Here is a 20,231-nt window from a genome sequence, read left to right as displayed (position 1 = left end):
GTTAAAAGCTGCCATAAGATGAAAATAGACTAAGTCTGATTTTCTTCTCCCGCACTCTAAATAACATTCAGAGGAGACTCAGACCTGGATTCTGAAATCTGTGTTCCCTAAAAGTGCCAGGTGTGACTGTGATTTGGACAACAGTACTATCCACAGAATAGTAAGGAACACACTTAAACCCCACCTGGGTTACCCAGCCGTTGTGTTCTGGCTGTTCTTGTTTATTCCTTGCTCAGAGCAGATGGATAGAAAGAGGCAGGGAACGGGGAGGATCCTTGGCTCCATTCCCTATTCACCGGCCAGCGCAGCTGAGATGGGCTGGGGGATGTTGTAATTTGTTGCTGCCCTGCACCAGAGAGCAGAGAGAGGAGAGCAGGGACTCAGAGGTGTCCTTAGAGTTGGCACTACGCCTTCCTTGGGGTCCTGTGAAGTGCTGAAATCTGATGTTCAGAGCAGTGGTCCCCAATATCCATTGGCTCTCGGGAACAATGCTGAGGAAAGCCGTGCAAGGCAGCAGCATCCTCCTGGGATGCATCCCCAGCTCTGCCCGGGGTACCTTCAGCTTTAACTTTTTAATTTCCTGCATCCCTGAGCAACACAGGAGGGGACGCTGCAGGCTGGGGACCACTAAATGTGTTAAAACTCATTAGATATGAAACAGAAGACCTTTAAAACTAGCCAAGAGTCTCAAACATGGGTGCCAAAAATTAAACACCTAATTCCATATTTAGTTCTTTACCTTAGTTCCTGCCTCATAGCTGTTAATATACACCATGCCATCTCACAGGTGGCCTAATTTTCATAGGCACCAGGCACCTACAACTAACTCAAGTGCTGAGACTGCTCACCTAAGTGAGACTTGTAGTATTTGAAGCTTTTCTGGGTGATTAAACCAGAGTTCCCTCTCTCTCAGCTCCTGAAAGGAGCTTCGATAGAATGACCAGCATTGTAACATATGGCTTAGCAAGGGGAGAAAAAAAAGAAGAAAATGAGTATTAGAAATGGATGGACTAAAGAATACGCAGGATATATCAGGCACATTAACCAAACATATGGTGCTAAATGAGATATTTTTTTTTAAATTGCAAAAAAATTGACATTCCTGGCAGTCTCAAGGATAATGTGACATGGCTGTGATAAATTTAGAAGAATGGGACATATTTTGGCTTGTTCTTGGAAACCTTTTTCTTGCATGCCGACTGTATTTCTTCTTTTATTAACCCATTCAAAGAATGTTTGAATTTTGCTGCTAGAGCACCATGCTAGCGCAACATAAAATGTGAATGATGCTAATTGCTTTGCACTGCCTAACTTTCTGTCATCCTCTCCCCTCTTAAAGGACAAAACATGCTTTGGAAATGAGCTGGCAAGCTCATCTTCTTCTTTCTCTTGGTCAATATTAAGTGATGTAATTAAGCTCCTGTTTGCATATTCTTCTGAACTAGGAAGCAGCCATTTTTTTCTTGAGATCTGATGGATGTGATCACTCAAAATAAAATGTGTCATTACAAACCCCAAACAAAACAAAAATATGGTATAGTTGGACTGTTCCAAACCAATACATCTCAAAATACCCCGAAATAAATAAATAAATAAACCAAACTTGTGATAATAATGGCAATCAGAATGATAACAAACAAATAGAACAAAAGTAGTGACAATTATCAGTGCTTCAGTTTGTCTTTCTACACAATTTTACAGCATAATGTTACATTAAAATCTGTATTTTCACATGAAAACAGCTGCCTCAACCTTATGAAACTCATCCCTATATGCACATGACACTGCTCAGCATTGTCACACTCAAGGTCATTCATCAGCTTCATTGCAGCTCCTGAAGTTCCAGTGTTTGGACACAATCACATGAACTTGCTATAGCTTTAAACCATGTTCCACTGCCTTTCTGCCCCTTTTCCCTACCATGATTTAGGTGAATCATGCAGGTTTTTTAACACAGGGGCAAAAGAAAAGCTGTTTCACTTTTTTAGAAGCTTTATTATCTTTCCCATAATCCTGAAGAGGGTTTGCAGCCAGAGGATATGGGGAAAGCAGGGAGTTCATGAGCCAGCTGAACCATACAGTGCACAGACTTGGAGATCTTACTCCTTCCACTCCTTCTATGCTTGCCCAGGGCACAAGTAAGTCATGTCCTACCTGGACCCCTGCTGCCCAACCTCGCAGTTGGAGCACTCACATGCTGGCATATTTTACTGTGACCTTCCCTGTACATAAATTCTTGGACCATCCATGCTATTTTGCACTTGAGGCTGGGTTTGACACTCGTTTGGTGTTCCATCCCTAGTTCTTCCATCATAAGGAAATCTGGGTCAACAGCACCGTTAATTCCTTTGAGTGTCCTTCTCCTGAATATAGACATTCAATAACTGTTACATCCAAACATGCTATTGGAGCAGAAATTCATCAGGCTGCATTGGAATATTTCATCAAGACACCTTAGTTCAGTCTCCTTTTCTCTCTTCCCCCTCGACTGAACCAATCTTTTCTTTTGTCCCTACTCCAAAGTCCTTAAGACCAATATGAAGAAAAAAACCAAACCCAGCCCAATATTTTTCTTGCACAATAGTCAGTTCTAAACTTTGATTTTTAAAAGGTTAAGTCTGTAACCTTTCCTGCTGTGAGGAAAAAGCCACCACGACAGCAAACCCTGTAGCAAACAGTTTTGAGGGAAAAAGCTTCAAGTACAACACTGGAACTCGAACCATTCCCTTACTTTATTTAACTTTCAGAAATATAAACTGCAAAGCCTCACTGAAACCATTAAGACCCAGCAGTGCAGCATATAAAGTACAAGAAGGCTCCTGCTTATTGCAATCAACATCCCAGGGACTATAAAACTAGTGTTATTAAATATAAAGTTAATAATATTGCCCAGAGATAATATTGTCCAGGCCTCTCTCTTTACTTTGTAACAATTAAGTTCTATAAAATACAAAGTTGGAAATAAAGCAGAATGACTTTGCTAGTGGAAGTTCAACTTCCACATTATCTGATATTTTGCTTTTGCACCTGAAATCTCAACCATTCCGCACCTTTGTTATATACCTACAGATGTGCAAAATGCCTGATGATCTGAACATACTGGAAATTAGGAGTTTTCAGAAAATGTGCAGATAATCAGAATAACCAGACGCCTCTAGAGCTATAAAAATATAGAGACTAGTACTGACACATTCATACTTTTCATCTATATACTGTGATATTCTTTTATCCAAGCATCAACCATACAAAGAAAAATCTTAGATTTTAAAAACCTGTTGAAATATATTAATTCCAATAATTTCTTTGATGCCAATGGCTTGACATGGCATCAACAGGAGTTATTCTAATACCAAACTGGTCAGATTAGCATCACACCATTTCTGCCTGTCCATGGCAGAGGTTTCACCCAGTGACAACTTAACTCTGATTTTCGTTGGAAGCCTTTGATATAGTTCAAGGGCATTATACAACTCTGAAATAATTCTAGTGCGGCTTTTAATATCAAGACAAAAATACCATTCACCCTTTAAAAAAAAATTGAAAGCAAAAGAGAAGCACATAAATATATTACTTTCAAATACCTTTGAAGTCAAGAGAGTAAGGGGAGGCAGAATTTGAACTCAGAAAACTTCATTCTCTAGTTGTGCCTTGAGTCGTGCAGCACATTTAAAAGATCCATTTGCAATAATCTACTAAACCAACGAGTGAAAGACAGAACTCATAAAAAGCCTGTAAAAATCCAAATGCTCCAGCTATTACCCATTTCTAAAAATAAAGCAGAGTAGGTTTCGGTAGCAATAATAAGCTGCATCCTATCCATATTTCAGATTTATAAGAAAAATATGGCTGCCTTTTAGTACTCATGGCTCAGAGCAAACCATGGCTGCTTCTGCCTTCCAAAAGACCACAAATAAAAGTGAGCTTTCAGCTTGCTGTTGTGTTCGCTTTGTTTGTCCTTTAAGTGTGTCTAGCTGCTTCTGCACCCCCTTTCACAATGCATAGGCTGTCGTTCCATGACCTAGCATTATTAAATTGCACTTATCAATCATTCTTGCCAGGAATGCCATCGCCAACTACATTAAAGAAGTCAGAGAAGTCTGGTTTCAGCAGTCCCTCGCCTTCGCAGACCTCCTCCCTTGGAACGGCTTTCACACAGCACCATCGACCTGTCATTACAGGACCCAGAGGTGAGGCTTTACCCAAGAGCCCCCAGGCAGCTTAAACATGTGCCACAGCACCCAGTGTCCATCCCAGCGCCTCTCCATGGAAAGCCATCACCACCTGTGACCTGCCCAGAGAGAGGCTGCGCTCAGAACCTTGAGAACCCAGAGGATTTAGGTGTCTAGAGTTTGGTTTTGTTAGGCTGGGCTCTTTAGGCAGGTTCCTGATGACCACTCGAAAGCGCCTAAGGTGGAAGCACTGGTTTCTGGGGGCTTGGGGTTTTATTTGAAGAGGGTGGGGAAAGGGACAGGATGTGTTGCAGAGAGTGTCTTCTGCTTGTGACCATTCATCACGTTGATTCAGTCCAACTGCTTGAGACAGGGACCCATCCATCACTTCTGACCCTCGCCTGTCTTCCAGCACTGTGGCTTTCCTTCTGCCAGTCGTTTATTCTCGTGCTGTTGGTGTCAGTGTGCCGAAGAACCGCCTTGTTAGGGGACTCCTTTGAAGTTGATTCCTTCAATGCTTTGGCTGGTTTTCCTCCCAGTACTCTTCTGACGGACTTTCCAAGAGATGTCCTCTGGGTCTAGATGTGCTTATACATTTTTGTTAGAAAGATGCATTTGCATTTAGCCTAGAAAACTAAATGTAATTCTCAGTTCACATTTGAAAAAGAACTCACTTGGGCACAGTAAGAGACACAAATGAATGAATCCTCTTACAAACCTCTTTGGAAGATACAAAAAATAGGAATGAATGGTTGTGACATGTTTCTTTCTGCTATAAAATTTTGTTTCATTTAGAGAAGATTATTAAGGAATTGGTCGAATGGTGAAGCATAAAAAGGCATATTAGCAATTCATCCTAGAAATTATTTGGAAATGTCTATTTGGCATCAGCGTGGTTTTACTGAGGGCAGCTTAAACTAGGAGGAGCCTCTTTGTCTGCACAGTCCAGGTGATGTGGTGAGAAGTGGTGAAATTGCACAGAGTTGAAGCAAGATCAGACTTGTACTTCATGGAGTTTTGTGCTTTGTTAAATCTACTTATTATAGTTTGATTTGTTGTGGTTAATCCATTAAAATTATTCATTACCCTTAGACACACACCTAGATCCTCAGAAGATGTTTAGGCATCTAAGCTCTGTACAGATTTCCCTTGAAATTTGGATCCGAGCTATCTGGCAAATATATCTTCTTTTAAAAGGCTTGCTAATTGGTGATATAAGTATGAATAATATGAAGCTTCCATTAACATTCTATTCAGTGCACATCAGCTGACTCCGAATTCCTGTCTTTTAGAAGTTCAGCCTTTTAGATTCGGGTTGTTGATTGATTAGTTAATAGGCCTTCCTTTATTTAGCTATGTTTTACCTCCCACTAATTTTTTAAGATCATTGACTGCCTCTGTCTGCCCCTGTTTAGACCCTCTGTGTTTCGGATTTTTGTGTGGTTGAGAGAGGAAATATCTCACTGGTGAGGCCTTGTTTAAATCTCATCTACAGTCTGTTTTCACAAGACTTTTTCTGTGCACTGGCGGATATCCATCGGCTACGTGAGAAGAACATTCAATGGCAGCCAGAAGTTGAAAGAGCAAATACAATTATTACAGTCCCAAATTTTGTTTGTTTGGAAGGAGATGTCTTTACTAACTCCATAAAGAAGTAGCACAGTTTTTAATCATCATGGTTCCTAACAGGTTAACCAAAACTGTTCTTCTTCAACATCTTCTATTTTATGATTGTTCACAAAGTCTCACAGATTTTCAGGAAAAAATCCCTCTGAATTTCTTTAAGTGTCATCATCCTGGAAAAGTCTTCTCTCAGACTTCATTCTTTGTTCTTTTTGGACATTCCTTCTCAGTATTCTTCCAAGCACACTGGCTGTGTTTATTTCTCTGCTACAATGATCGTTCTGTTAGTAAAGGGTAATATACTGAGATGGATTATTTCCTGCAAATCCAGCTTTGTTCTTTATCCCATTGCCTCCAGTGTACTTTAGGGACAGTAAGCACAAGAGAGAAGCTTTTCAGGTATCAGAAGTGGCAGCATAAAGAGTATAATGCAATAGTATAAGAGGATATAATTCAGCGATTCATATCCACCAGTAGTTACTGTAAGTTGTGCCTCTGCAGAAATGATATAGCACACATATGTTACATTCTCTTTGGATACAGGTGCATTATGTAAATGGTCAGTGGCAGGTCATTCCGAGGGGTCTTCAGAAAACTAAGAGCAGGATTTAATCTTCAATCTTCAGAGAGATTTCAGAGAGAGGAGAGTTGTGAGTAAGTAGGTCACCATCAGAGTAAGCTCCTCAGCCAACCAAACAATCACAAGAAGGTTCGATATCCTTCTCATGTTCATATGTGCAAGTTTATCACTTGGATGTGTGTATGAGATGCATTTGTAAAGCATGATCAAAATAGCAGAGAAGAAGCTGTAGACTATTCATGGCAGGTGTTGTCATTGACAACCAGTGATTTATAACTTCTCAGGAATATTCCCGAATCTTTCACACGCTTTCAAACATCCCTTAGAATACAGTGCACATCATATGCTGGGGTATCCCAGGATACTGAATGCCCTTCCCAGTCATCCCCAAAGTGAGTCATTCTGGAAACAAAACTTCCTTGGAGGAGGAGTAGATCCTTAAGAGGATTTCTTAGCTCTGAGATGCTCCATCCAATGAACCAGTTGGAAAACCTCTGCTCTCATTAAATTGTCTGGATGCTCTGTGTTGTGGAGGGCTGTGCACTAGCTCCTCTCTGCACTGGTGCTGCTGCCAGTGCTCGGCCCAGCTGGGCAGTAGCCAGCAGAGAGGATCCGAGCTGGCTGACCAACGGACCAGATGTGCAGCGAGTGCTGGCGCATGGATGCCAATGCTTCAGTGACTCCTCAGTAGTTCCAACAGATGGTGGCAAGATCCAAGTTTCTTTGGTGCTAAGCTAGCAAAGTGATTCATGGAGCCTCACTTGATGATGGCAGTTTTTTGGGCATGACTCTATGAATGCACCATATGTCTTCTCTGGACCAGCGTGGTTAGGACTCAGTGCCTGGCAGATGGTAAATTGATCACCTATAGGGTGGCTTTAGCATCACTATCAGTTTTAGAATTTATTTCAAATACATTCAAGCACTCAAATCTCTTACTCCTACGCAGCATACTTTTGTTACCTGCAAATTAGATTATTTGGTGGTCAGTGTAATTCACCACAGCACTCCAGCATTGCAAAGCCATAGTGTATTGCTGGCACCTCACAAAATTTCCCAGACCACTTGAACTCTTTACCAGACAGTGAAGGATTTAAATACCATGGGTGACAGCAGTATTTACATAAGTGGTTTTAGGCTTCCATGTATTGCTACTTACACTCTAGTGACTTTATATCTGGAGCTAAAAGTTAAATTGACCACGATCTTGTAAACCCAGGATGTACAGCAGCCTGTGCTGCAGAGCATTCAAGCATTTCCACAGAATATGACAGTGTGGATCCTGCAAGCCAAAAAGCAAGGAAAAAAAGGCAAGTAAAGAAAAAAAAATAACAATGAGATGGTATGTTAGGAAGATAAATGAAGGAGAAACACAATTACAAGAGGCAAGAAATACAGCACAAAGGGAAGAATCCGAGGAAGTGGGTGTGTGAGCAGAAAGAAGAAGGAATGAAAGTCAACCAGTGGACTGGTTTCCATTATATTAATTTCTCCATAATTACCATCGCCACTGAGACTTTTATCAGGACAAGGGCTGCCAGGGAAACACTGCAGGACAGTACTCTCTGTTCATGCCAAAGTGGCAAAAACTTTATGTCACATATCTGGAAAGATATTGTGCCCTTCTCTATCTAAATTCTCGACTGGGTCACCAAAGTATCAGTGCCTGTTCGCTGTCCTGTCAACCAGCTTCAAGTGAATCAAAGTGATAATTCCTGCTGCACAGTGTAAAAAGACATTTTGTAATATCCTGTTCTGTACAACTCTCAGTGGCTGCTCCTCGGTGCTGTCAGCTGGCAGACTGGTGTAACCTTCTACTTTCCTTTGAATTTTGACAAAAACAAAGTGGTGCAACTTCATTTTGATGCAGACACCTCAGATCAAGGGATGGTAATGTCAGATAGCCAAAAGAGGAGAGAGTCACACCACAAGGGTGAGAAAGTTGGGGTGAAGCCATAAATAGCACAATGCTGCCCATCAGATGAGTTTACATGTTGCAGTTTACAATGTCAGGATAACTGACTGTGTAGGAGAAGATTTTGATTTTCTCCACTCAGTTTGCAATAATGTGGTGTTGAAGGAAAAGCAGTTTCTAACAGATGGCCTCAAGGTCAGGGTTTAGCAATGACACGATCCCCAAATTGCCACCGACTGCAATGCCCAGGCAGGGAGGACAGGGAGGGAGGTTTGCAAACGGTTAAAGCTTCAGCTAAACAAAAGTCAGGAACCGTGTAATTAAAACTCTACCTTTGTTGTATTGTAAAGAGTTAGCCTGTGACATAGGAAATATTTAAAGGAGCAGGCTGTTCAGCTAATTTGTGTGTGAGTGAACTGCTTAGACAGTCCTATCCTAAATTAACTATAAGACCACCCACCGAGCCCGCCTCATAAAGGGCCGTGATTGCTCAGCTTCATTTTGTATAACCATTCAATAATTACTAGATAAATGCATAACTAAAAGCTCTATTACACTAATAATTTGTACTGAGATAGATGTGTGGGACACCATGCTGGGTTAATTTGTCATCCCTGCAGCAAACTTCTAAAGAGGGCTCTTTTGCAGTAGAGTTGTGTTAATATGTTGCTCCAGTGAGGACATGTTAGAGCAACAAGATGACTTGGTCGCTTAATCTCCTAAAGAGGCAAAATGCCTGGAGGGTAAGTGCCAGAAAGAAGAAAGGGGGGTGATTAACACAGTGGACCCAGATTTAAACTCATCCTGACAAAAGGAGCTGATCTAACTGAGCAAAAGAACGAAAAAAGGGGAGTGTTAAAAATACTAATAGGATTTCATGCATCCCTAAAAAATTATATAAAAATAAAGTGCTGCAGGAACAGAGTGTTTTGCCCATGCTTTTACTGACACTGACTTCAGTTTCTTCGCTCTCTTTGATGTATCCGTGAAGTTAAACTATATGCTTTAAACAGTGCAGTGAACTATAATATTTTTATCTCTGCGTTATGCTAAATTCTTCTAGCTTCAGACACACACAAAAAGCACATTATTGCTTTAAATATGGGACCCATGTTTAAGCATCAGAGCTCTGGATTTTCAACCTCCTTTATTGACAGAACCATAAATCATGTTAAAGTTAAGTGAATTACTGTAGCGTGGAACTATAGCTTTAACAATGTTTATGTAGTATCAGCTTACCATCTACAGAATGAAAGGGGGGAAAAAACACTGATATTAGAAATGGGAATGTGGAGTCCTATTAACTTAACAGCAATATATCACTCCAAAGTCACAGATTCCATTACCATGCCCTTTTTAGTATCAAAGCAGAATTATATCATCACACACATAAAGGTTGCAGTTTTTAAGAGAATTTACATTTCTATTGTAAACTTATCAACTGCATTTCATTATAAGAAAGACATGATATATTTTCCTAGCAGTAGTTTTTATCTTATGATGAGAATATATGAGAATACATCATGTGTATTAAAAGCAATAATAATATGCACAAGTTGACAGCATTTGATGTGATGTGGGAATTCTATGAATACGTTAAATTAGGGGGTTTTTGACCCCTAGCTATAGTCTTGTAAGGGAGGAGTGCTTTCTATAGGTATGAGTTTTATTTCTGTCCCGATGTAATCAATTCTATAGTATTCTGATCTCTCAAAGGCAGTAGAATTCTGACATGTTTTAAAACAATCTGCTCAAAATAGCAAACTTAACTGGCCCCCTGCCCATGCCAGAATCTGGAACAAGTGCTCAGTTCAGCTCTACAGGTTTTCAAATGCAGCCTGTACTACTCAGCAGTCCAGAGCTCAACCCTGAGCTCAAACACAGCTTTCAGCATATTTTCCTTTTGCAAGGAACTCTGTGGGCCTTGGCAAAATGTACTTCTGCCTCCCACTTGCTACTGCAAAATTTCTTACAGAAAGAGTGTTTCTGAACAAAGGGTCCAGGTGCCTTGTACCACTCAGAGCAGCAGAAAGGGGCTGAGAGCCAGCCCTGATTTGGGGATACCATGGGTCTGTTTTTTCAACAGTGCTTAGCTGACCACCTGCACTTGACTTCTGGAGCTGAGAGATGGATATTCTACAATTCAGCCCTTCTTTTTGATGTTCATGGACAGGAACAGCTCCTCCATCAATCCTATTTAGGGTATTTGTATATCTCTTGCATTGGTCAGCTGTGTATACTATATTTTAAATTTTTCATCTGTGTTTGTCTACCTGTGGGAGCAAATATCAGCGATATCTAAATTTTACCCATGCTAAGAGAGTAAAGCCTATTTTTGTTCTACAGCCCCATGATTTCTCAGCCTTGTCAGTGCAAATGGGAATGTGACACAGGATCAGTTTGAATTTAGCTCATCCATAGCCCCAACAGACATGTTGCCAAACAACCCCTTTGCACCATTATGGGACTTAAACAATATTTAAGTTTTCCAGTGCTGTGAATTCCCTTCAAAGGGCTGATCCTAGGACTGGTCATCTTACCCTCAGCAGCTCAGTATTTAGGTAAAGGCAAGTTCTTGCTAACCTGAGTAAGCTATTTCTCTACATTTATCACCCTAAAATCTGTCCCTAATGGGCAGTAAGAAAAATGAGGACTTTCAGAAACCTTTGAAAGAGTTATAGGGACACAGCTCCCATTGAAATTCAAAAGCAGTTAATGAATTCTCTCAGGACCTCTGCAAATCCCAGCCCAAGTTTCTTAATTATTTTTTTTTCTTGTTTGGGTAACTGCTTTCATCACCAAAATCTGGGGGCTTAAAGCTATTGTTTTAGGCTTCCATTCTTTACCTCTTGTATTGTGTTATACACAGAAGTGTAAGTTCCTTTCAACAAATTTGGATTATTGCCAGATCTCCTTATTAAAAAGTCACTCTTCATATTTCCGATAAACACAGCTGTTTCATGGTGTTTGAAAGCATTTCACATCAGCCAGCATGGTGGCTTAGCCAATTAGTACTCTAATATGGTCAATTTTCAGAATAAGTACCTTTGGGGTACAAAGGGTGGGATATATCTCGCATAATGGCAACACTGGAATGGTAGGAAAAAGCTTACAGCACACAGGGAGTTAAAGCAACTTAGAAGCCTGACGTGGAAACCACTAGCAGAACAAACTGTTCTCTAACATTTCCAGGGAAATGACTTTTAAAAAAATACTTTCTTAATTGTAATGAAGCCAATTATAATGGCCTCAAAAACAAGCTGATAAAAACGATCCTGTTTCATTATGATTCTAATGTTACTATTTCTAGGAAGGCTGATCAATGTTTAATGAAGTATTAGTAAACTTAATTATCACTTTATAGAGGAGATATCTGAGCACTGTGCCCTAGTGAAGCTGATGCACTGTTCTCCTGGTCTGATGGACCATGGGCCTATGAAGGAACAGTGATTTTGATTCCCAGCCCTCCTTAGAGCAGGCAAGGGGTGCAGGGCGATGGTAGCCTTTTCCTGAGCAACACTAAGTGACCCTTGCAAAGGCTTCAAACAACTTTATGAAGAAAGCAATTTTATCCAGTCATCTGGACTTGAAGGGGTTGGCAAGGCTTTTTGGAAGAGGAGATGGAAGGTGGATGGACCAATATGTCCCCCCATATGTTGGGCTGTGCTGGTGGAGAAATCTGAGCACTGCAGGTGCGATCCCAACATCCTTTTACCACATCAGTGAGCACTCCCTGGGAACAAAGATCTCATTCCTCTTTATCAGGACTGCTCCTTTGTTCCAGAGTACTAAATATCTGAAGAAAACTATAACCTGTTTCAAATTAACTTATTTTTTATTATCTGATCACTCAGTTGAACAAAATTCACAATTTTGGCACTTCTTCATAGCCTCAGCCATATGCAGTGCTCACCTAATCAATAAGTGAAGCTTATTTTATCCATTACTTATTTTGTTATTGGCTACTACAAATCAAGAAGGGAAAAGACAAGACAGACCTGCATAATCAGACATTTGAATTCAGCGTTCTGAAAAACCCTCTGACTTCTGTGCTGCACAGCACCACAAGCTCATAAAACACTGAAGAATCCAGTATAGCACACAACAGCTGTACTGCATAATTACTTGGCCCAATAGCCGTAGTTTTAAAATACTGGTATATCTGTTGCAGGCCACCATACATTATCATCTCATTTTCAATAAAAAGTCTGGGATGTTTCAGACGAGCTTCAATGGAATTAGAATCATGTGTGCTTTGAAATATTTATGCTTGCCTTGAGATGGAAGGATAACTCCTGCCTTCAACCCCCACACAAAATAACAGATTTAATGACACCAGATAGTCCAACTCCTCTGTACCTACAGCAGGTAAAATGAAGTTCTGCTCTGGAATACACATCTTTTCATAGGTTGTAGAACTTATATTTTATGTCATTTACTGAGGTCAATAATAAAATATAAATGTCACAGGCTGAAAGACGCCAGGAGAAATATGGTTTGGCAGGATGGAGCTGCTTAGGGATACATAAATAATAAGTCAATAAGTAAATAAATAATAGACAAAGACCTATTTTATCTTCCATTTGAAGATCTCAAAGAATTTACAATCACTGATTAAGACTTGTAATATTCCGTAAGAAGTAGTAGGAGCCTCTTCTCATACACAGGACCATTTGCATCAGCGTAGGTGTGGTTTTTGGAATTAATGACTATCATTTTTGTTAAGAGTTTCTGAAAATCATGGCATTTTAGAGGCAAATAAGGAAAATAGCAACCTGTTCTGTATTACCTCTCATGCTTTAACTGATTCAAAATATTTGTGGGGATTCCTATATTTGGAAACATGGTTGTGTTCTGTGCTCAGAACTTGTTTGAGCAGCCAGTTTTGCACTCACCAGAGTTGCTGACCACAACACAACCATCGGAGTAATGGTCTGTATCTGGGCCAGCAGTTTTTAGACTTAAGCATTTAATTCCCTCTCTCTAGTATCAGGCAGGCACATTTGTAATGTTGATCAGTTTAATAGTAGTGGATTTTTCCTCTCACCAAACAGCCCCTCCTTTTGCCTCTTGAGAAATTTGGTATTTCCCAGTCAGAAGCTGCAAAAACAAACCTTTTGGAGATCTGTATTCCACTCATTACTTCTTATGCCAAGAAGAAAATGACCCCTCCATGTCACTGTATGGCACAGACTGGGGACTGATGGCTATTTGGTCTGGTTTCCTTCCCCCAGTCCTTCCTGTGGTCAGCAGAAAGCCCTCAGCTGTGCTGAGGAGTTGGCCAAGACTCTGAAGAGGAACCACTTTCTCCTTTTTGCAGCACTTTGCTTTGCTGAATTATTACTGCTTATTTCTGCATTCATTTTTCTTTTCTCTCTCTTTGGGAAGATCAGTGAGACGTGATTTCCACTTTGTTTTCTACCCTCACATGCTGAGGAAGTCAAGGCAACAGAGAAAGACTCACTACTTACATGCCAGTAAATATTTCTTTTATCTTTCTTAGAGCAAATCAAATTATTAAATGAAGACCCACACCTTGGAAAAGCTAAATACAGTGTGATCTCAGGCCTATCTCCTTTTCATCCAGAGAAAGAATAGGAATGAGTTTGTTCCCAGATATGTATGAACGACAGTGCAGTTGCATAACAATTTCAAAAGAGCTGATACTAAAAGGAAATTTTTAAAAAATATTTTTAAAATCCCAGTCTATTTTTTTACGGAATTAGATGTTTGCCACATAAATTTTTATTTCTCACTTTTATCTTCATCCTTCATATTCCATTTGACACACAAGGAAAGGGGAAACTACAAAAGGAGATAGGAAGAAAGAGAGGAAGAATATATTTAATATTAAAAAAAGATAGAAATATTGTATGATAATAAAAATTTTGTTGTAGTCATCAAAACACTTGCTGACAGCTTCAGTTGAAGCAATATTCCTGGCAAAATGTTTTGAGGAGCTCTAAAATGACTGTTGTTTCCTGGAATAGGTTATGGTATCTTCATACCTCTGAAGTGGCTCTGACGTGAGTGTCATTAAAGTGGTTCCACCTCAGGGGTTGGTGTAGGTGAGATCAGAGGCTGCCACTTTAGGTAGGATTCACCTAAATGAAGGTGTGTACATAGACTGGAGGTATCTACCTCAGAGGAGTACCAGTGGGCTCCTTGCACATCCACCAGTGAGCCAGTCAGTGTGGTCAGTGAAGTCCAGTCAAAGGTAGGGGTCTGTTTTGGGATAAGATGAACAACTCCTTAGACACCGTTAGTTCTGCTTAGTTCTCTGTTGACTCTAATAATTGGCTCCATGGTAGACACCCAGAGTTCCTAAGGGGAATTCCCCATTATCTCTACCTTTAATAGCACACTTCAAAGTTACAGCCTCTCCCAGGAGTTTGGGGACAGGAAAACAGCCTTTATTTCTTCCTTTGAAGATTTGGGTTCTTTATCTGAAGAGTTTTCAAATATACTGTGATTTAAGATGCAAACTCAAACAAAACTATTTGTCTTAAAAGTGAATAAGAAATAATTAACAAGGTTTGTAAAAAACACAGGAGATAAGCCCAGATGTGCAGACAGGTTGAACAGGCTGGGTAGACAGGTGTTTGCCTTGGCCATGGAATAGCTGTCAACATTTCCATAACGAGGAGTGTGGGATATGCTGCTTCTTGTTTCCTTTTCCCAAGTGCAGCGTTGCAGACCTGGCACAGCTGTGGGAAGACACTGTTTTTCAGCTCAGCCCACATGTCACGATATCTAGGTGTTATAAGATAGGTATAGCCCGTGCTTTCCAAGGAGTTTCTCTGGATATCCATCTGCTTCCACCAGAGACAGCTGAAGGCTGCGTGTCTTTTGGCTCCTCATCTCTATGCTTGCTTTCCGTGGCGTTTTCCCATTTATTAGCACACATTTAGTGTGTGTTTCTCTCTCTGTTGTGAGCAGTACTAAGGGGAGCAGATTTGTGGGGTTAACATGGATACAGGAGTGCTTTTCATGGCAAGAGCGAGACCTTCACATCCATCCCATACCAGCACCCCCGGCATGAGTGCAGCTCTTTTTGGGGGTGGCATCAAAGCAATCATTCCTATCCCATCATGGAGAAGGAAGAGCACAGAAGTGCTGCCCAGCCAACCCTTAATGAATGTTTACAGGGTAATGCAGTAGTTTCCTTGCTGCTGTCTCAGAGTGCATGTTTTATCCACATCTTCAGGCTCTTGAGTTTGCTAATGGTTTAATAATGCTTAAGAAAAAAATTATTAATAAAGTGTCATATTATTAAACTGGCAATGAACAAGAGTAAGAAGCAGATTTTAGCTTTTATTTAACTGAAGGTTTTTCATAACATTCATCATGAAATGAATGTTTGCTCATTTCTGTTTGATTTTAGTCAACTTTCCTGCATCTCTCCAATTTTTCTGGAAGTGCCAAAGGCTTTTTTTTTCCCTCTTGTATATTTAATGTACTTCAAAGCCAACACATGAGTTTCTGTAGGATATTCCCTCCCCTGCATAGCCTTTATCTAATTGGTTATGTGTTGTACAAGTGCAGTCTATGCACATGGACACCCCTCAAAGATTCCTAGGATAACATGCCAAGGGAACAACAGGAACATAACAATGACTGTTTGGTGAGAAATAAACTGTGATTTACAGATGACCTTGTGCACACCAGATTAATTGGTCATTCTAAAAGAAGAGTGAATTCTCATTTTGGAGGGGAAAGGGACAATTCATGGCACTGTAAGTGGCAGCACTTGCTACCTCATGGTGACAACAGTGGAAAACACTGCTGACTACCAAGGGTCCAACTCCATACATTTTGAAGGCCAAGGAACTGGGCAAAGGTGTCACATAATGCAGGAGAGCAGAAGGCTCTTCAGCTGCACTTGTAGTTCTGCTGAAATCAGCTGAGGGTAAAATCGGTCATTGCCAATGGGCTTGTGTACATCACACCTCTGCACCTTCTCTGGAGTACATTTTCCAGCTGGCTTGTTGGCCCATAAATTCACCAAATTAAACTTCATCCCTGAATGCAAGCTGGGGTCTTGCTGAAGATTTGAGGCTAACATTATTCAGGGGAAATGTAAATGTAGTTTTCCAAACGATCTCGCCACTTTGTGCATGTTCATTAGATGAAAACACGTTACTTAAAATAAATGTTTCTAAACTGAGGTGGGAAAAAACCCCCAACAACAAGAAATGTTAGACCATCTTTAAATTATCGACCATTTATATATAATATAAAATGGATTCATATGTGCAAATCCAAGTTACATGAAATGTCAATTAAATCAACCCTAATCTCCCATATTTTTATTGCCTGATTGATGAGGGCTGCTCTTAAGGTGATGAATAGTTTTCAGTCTCACAAAGGACTGCTGTATCCTTTATACGTGTCCACTAAAAATACAGAAAATCCTTCAAAATGTCTGGCTCCATTTGCTTCCAAGATGTAGATGGAGTGAGTGTAGGACACAATGTGGTCTAATATATTAATTGTGAAGATCCGATGTATAAAAAATACTGTACATTAAAAAAAAAATAAAAGAAAGAAAGACTAAAAATAAAAAAATAGTAGATTTAAACTGTTTTATTTTCCGAAGGCAAAACTCTATATAACGTCTTTGTTTTCTTTCCTATAGCAAGTCCACATGCAACACCATCGACTCTTCATTTTCCAACATCACCCATTATTCAACAGCCTGGGCCATACTTCTCACACCCAGCAATCCGCTATCATCCTCAGGAGACTCTGAAAGAGTTTGTCCAACTTGTCTGCCCCGACGCTGGTCAGCAGGCTGGACAGGTGGGGTTCCTAAATGTAAGGAAGCCGTTTTTCTTTCTTCAGAAGTGTTTGTCCTATGTAAAAAATTAACCATGGGATTATTTATGGGGTTATTTTAACAGTATGTTGCGTGCAGAAGCACACCTGGAATAGTTGCTGGAAGGAAAAAAAAAAATTAAAAATATGCTGCTACTGCAAAAGTATTTTAAAAAACAACATGAAACCTCCCCAAAAAACCACTCGACCACATTGTGGTAAAATTAGCTTAAACTGTCAGAGAAGCTGGTGCTACAGTGACCTTCTGGGTCCCCCCACAAATGACGTTGCTGCATATGTTGTAACCCTTGTGCAACCAGGGTTAACCAAATATGAAGGCAGAATAATTTTTATTAATTATTTTTGAAGTTCAGGGGAGAGTGGGGGGGATGGAGCAGGAAAAGGGAGGGTGAGAAACAGATGTTTCAGATCAGCTAAGTTCATTAAAAAAAAAATACTGCCTTATAGCACTTTAGATCAAGTTGACCAGTACTTGAACTCAAGATGTTAAAAGTACAGTTTATTATGGTTTGTTATTTCTGTAAGCAGTTATCTTTTCCCCTTATCTCTATGAAAAATTAAGCAGAGTTCCAAAGCTTCAAATAACCATTTTCATTTTTTTAATCAAATAAAGTGAATCATCTTGCTATTATTGAAATAGCATTCCAATTGAATACAGAATTTATAAATTTTATGTAAATCAAATCTAAAATAGTGCTCTGAATATTTAATGAAATGTAATGCATGTAACTTTTTCCAGCCAATGAAGTAATAACTGGCAAAATTACTGTTTCTCTCCTGACATACGTACAACTGAAAGTGTTAATGAGAATTAGTTTAATTATTAGCATCTAATTTATTACATTTATTTTATAAGCTGCATTGTTCTCAGTGTTTTCCTTTCCCCAGCAGAAAAACTGACTCTACTTATTCCATCTAGTCCTGGCTTTGAATAATGTCTGCAATATGTTAGCAGATACATTTATGTCTAGACAACAAATCAATACAGTGCTTTTCTTTTTCCTTGAGTATTCATTTGCTTAATTTATCCCAAACCATTCAGCATTATGAACTGTTAGCACACTCACAATGAACATGCAGCAGGGGTCTTCTTGGCAGGAAAGGGACCTAATTGGGAGACAAGATAGTGTTTGAGAGATGTCACTAATATATCAGTTTATTAAAGGTGCTGGATGTTGGAAAAATAAATATCCCTGAAGGATTGCTTCTTGCTGCAAACACTAGTAACTGCAGTCTTTGAAGTCTGTGGGAGTGCTGTTAAGTTAAATGCAGATGAATTTGAGTCTTATTTATGCCCTCAACCATTTTTGCTCTACCACAAGTGTGATTTGCACCTCCACAACTTTAAGGCTTTTTGTCAGTGCCAAAACAGGTGAAATGAAAATAAGGTCCCAAGTGCTTTGCCAGGATGAGTATTTTGTCCCCAGTAATTCAGGCTAATGGAAACCATAACAGGAATTAAAATATTATTTTCTTTAGCAGTACTTAGAATATGGATCTGTGTTTAAAGCTGAGCTTTTATCATCAATGGAAAAGCCAATGCTCAGTGCCAGAAGAACTGCAGTAAGATCAATTTGCACAGTGCTGTCGAAAATGATCTCATCATTTTTGTCACTAAAATGGAACACCTGATTCACAGCCTGTCCTACTTTCTCTTTGTAATGGTATTTGGCATCTATCTGTATGGTTTTCAAGTGTCCAGGCTGAGTTACATTTAAAATGTAAACTTAATAAAGCTGGGGGAAGGGTTGGCATGTTTTTCTAAGCCTGCTTCTTGGTTTTGTGATACTTGAAAACACTTTTACTTATGAACACATTTTTCTGGTGATTAATTGAAAGACCACACTTGTATAGCTCAGCCCCTTCAGCCTGTGACTGACCATATCCCAGACTAAAGGGGAGGGTGTTTTTTTCCCAATGTGTAAAATGAAGCAGTTCTAAGTCCGGTCATTTTTCCATATAATCCTAATGGCAACTAAAACATGAGGTACACTATTGCTAACTCAAAAGAGATGTGGGAGAGCAATTATTTTAAAATATACTCATTCATTTTCCTGTAATAAGATATCAGCATGACTTTTAAGACCACCAAAAATGCTTGTTTTTTCTCCTAATGAGCAGTATCTTCAAGAAATTTACACTCAAATCCTAGGCACTGATATCCCAAGGGGATAACAGAGGCACGAAACTGGGGAGTTGGGATCAAAAATCCTGCTTCACCTCTCACTGAGCATGGGTTAGTGCTGCAGGAAATGTAAAGAGGAGCAGAATATAATCCAGGACATTTCCGACCAGCTGCTAATGGGACTTCCTTTGCCACCTCTCAAGTAATAGTAAATGTGTTGCACATAGCTTTCAATTAGATTGTTATTACTAGAGGTTCCTGATAATAGCTGATTTTTAGTATAATTTCTGTGTTTGCTTGTTTTTCGGCAGCCCAATGGTAGCAGCCAAGGCAAGGTGCACAATCCATTCCTTCCTACCCCAATGTTGCCACCACCACCTCCGCCACCAATGGCTAGGCCTGTGCCTCTGCCAGTGCCAGACACAAAACCTCCAACTACATCAACAGAAGGAGGGGCCACCTCTCCCACTTCTCCAAGTAAGTATAGACGCAGCGGGAACCAAGGGCTAACGGCCGCACACAACTATTGGTCGCTGCTCAGAGATGAGGACTGGACTAGCTCTTGGGGAGCAGGAGAGCTCTCTGCTCTCTGTGTGATGGACAAAATTCTGAGCTGCTTCTGTGTTAACAAGAAAAGCGTTAGCTTAAGGTTGCAGTTTTATTTCTGACTCTGTGGGCATTTCACATAACCACATGTGAGAGAAATCAAGGCCGGTAGGTAATCTGTGGCACACACCTCGGATCTTTGGAGTCTTGTTTGTTGCCATAAGGAGGTAAGTTCATATCCCACGCAAGGAATGGTTCAAAGCCAGACTGGATGGGGCTCTAAGCAACTTGGTCTAGTGGAAGGTGTTCCTGCCCATGGCAGGGTGTTGGAACTGGATCTTCCAACACCCTTCCAACCCAAACCATTTTACGATTCTGTGATAAATTGGTGTCTCAAGCCAGGCTTTAGAGGATAGATCCTCCATGGAAGTCAGA

General features: G+C 40.1%; 1 protein-coding gene across 19 annotated transcripts in view; it reads left to right on the top strand.

Moving 5' to 3' along the window:
* NFIA (nuclear factor I A) overlaps positions 1-20,231 on the top strand; it is a 411,656-nt gene that overhangs the window by 353,686 nt on the left and 37,739 nt on the right. For 12 of the 19 annotated variants that reach the window (XM_064665044.1, XM_064665045.1, XM_064665042.1 and 9 more), the window contains 3 exons: positions 4,059-4,187; positions 16,926-17,104; positions 19,562-19,727. In XM_064665044.1, coding sequence (XP_064521114.1) covers positions 4,059-4,187; positions 16,926-17,104; positions 19,562-19,727 — 474 coding nt within the window. The remainder of the gene's footprint in view (positions 1-4,058; positions 4,188-16,925; positions 17,105-19,561; positions 19,728-20,231) is intronic. The other 7 variants (XM_064665048.1, XM_064665053.1, XM_064665055.1 and 4 more) reach the window with 3 other exon arrangements.

This window comes from Pseudopipra pipra, chromosome 9, assembly GCF_036250125.1.
Source record: "Pseudopipra pipra isolate bDixPip1 chromosome 9, bDixPip1.hap1, whole genome shotgun sequence".
Classification (NCBI taxonomy): Eukaryota; Metazoa; Chordata; class Aves; order Passeriformes; family Pipridae; genus Pseudopipra; species Pseudopipra pipra.
The sequence above is the reverse complement of the archived record's forward strand: the minus strand, read 5'-3'. Positions and strand labels throughout refer to the sequence as shown.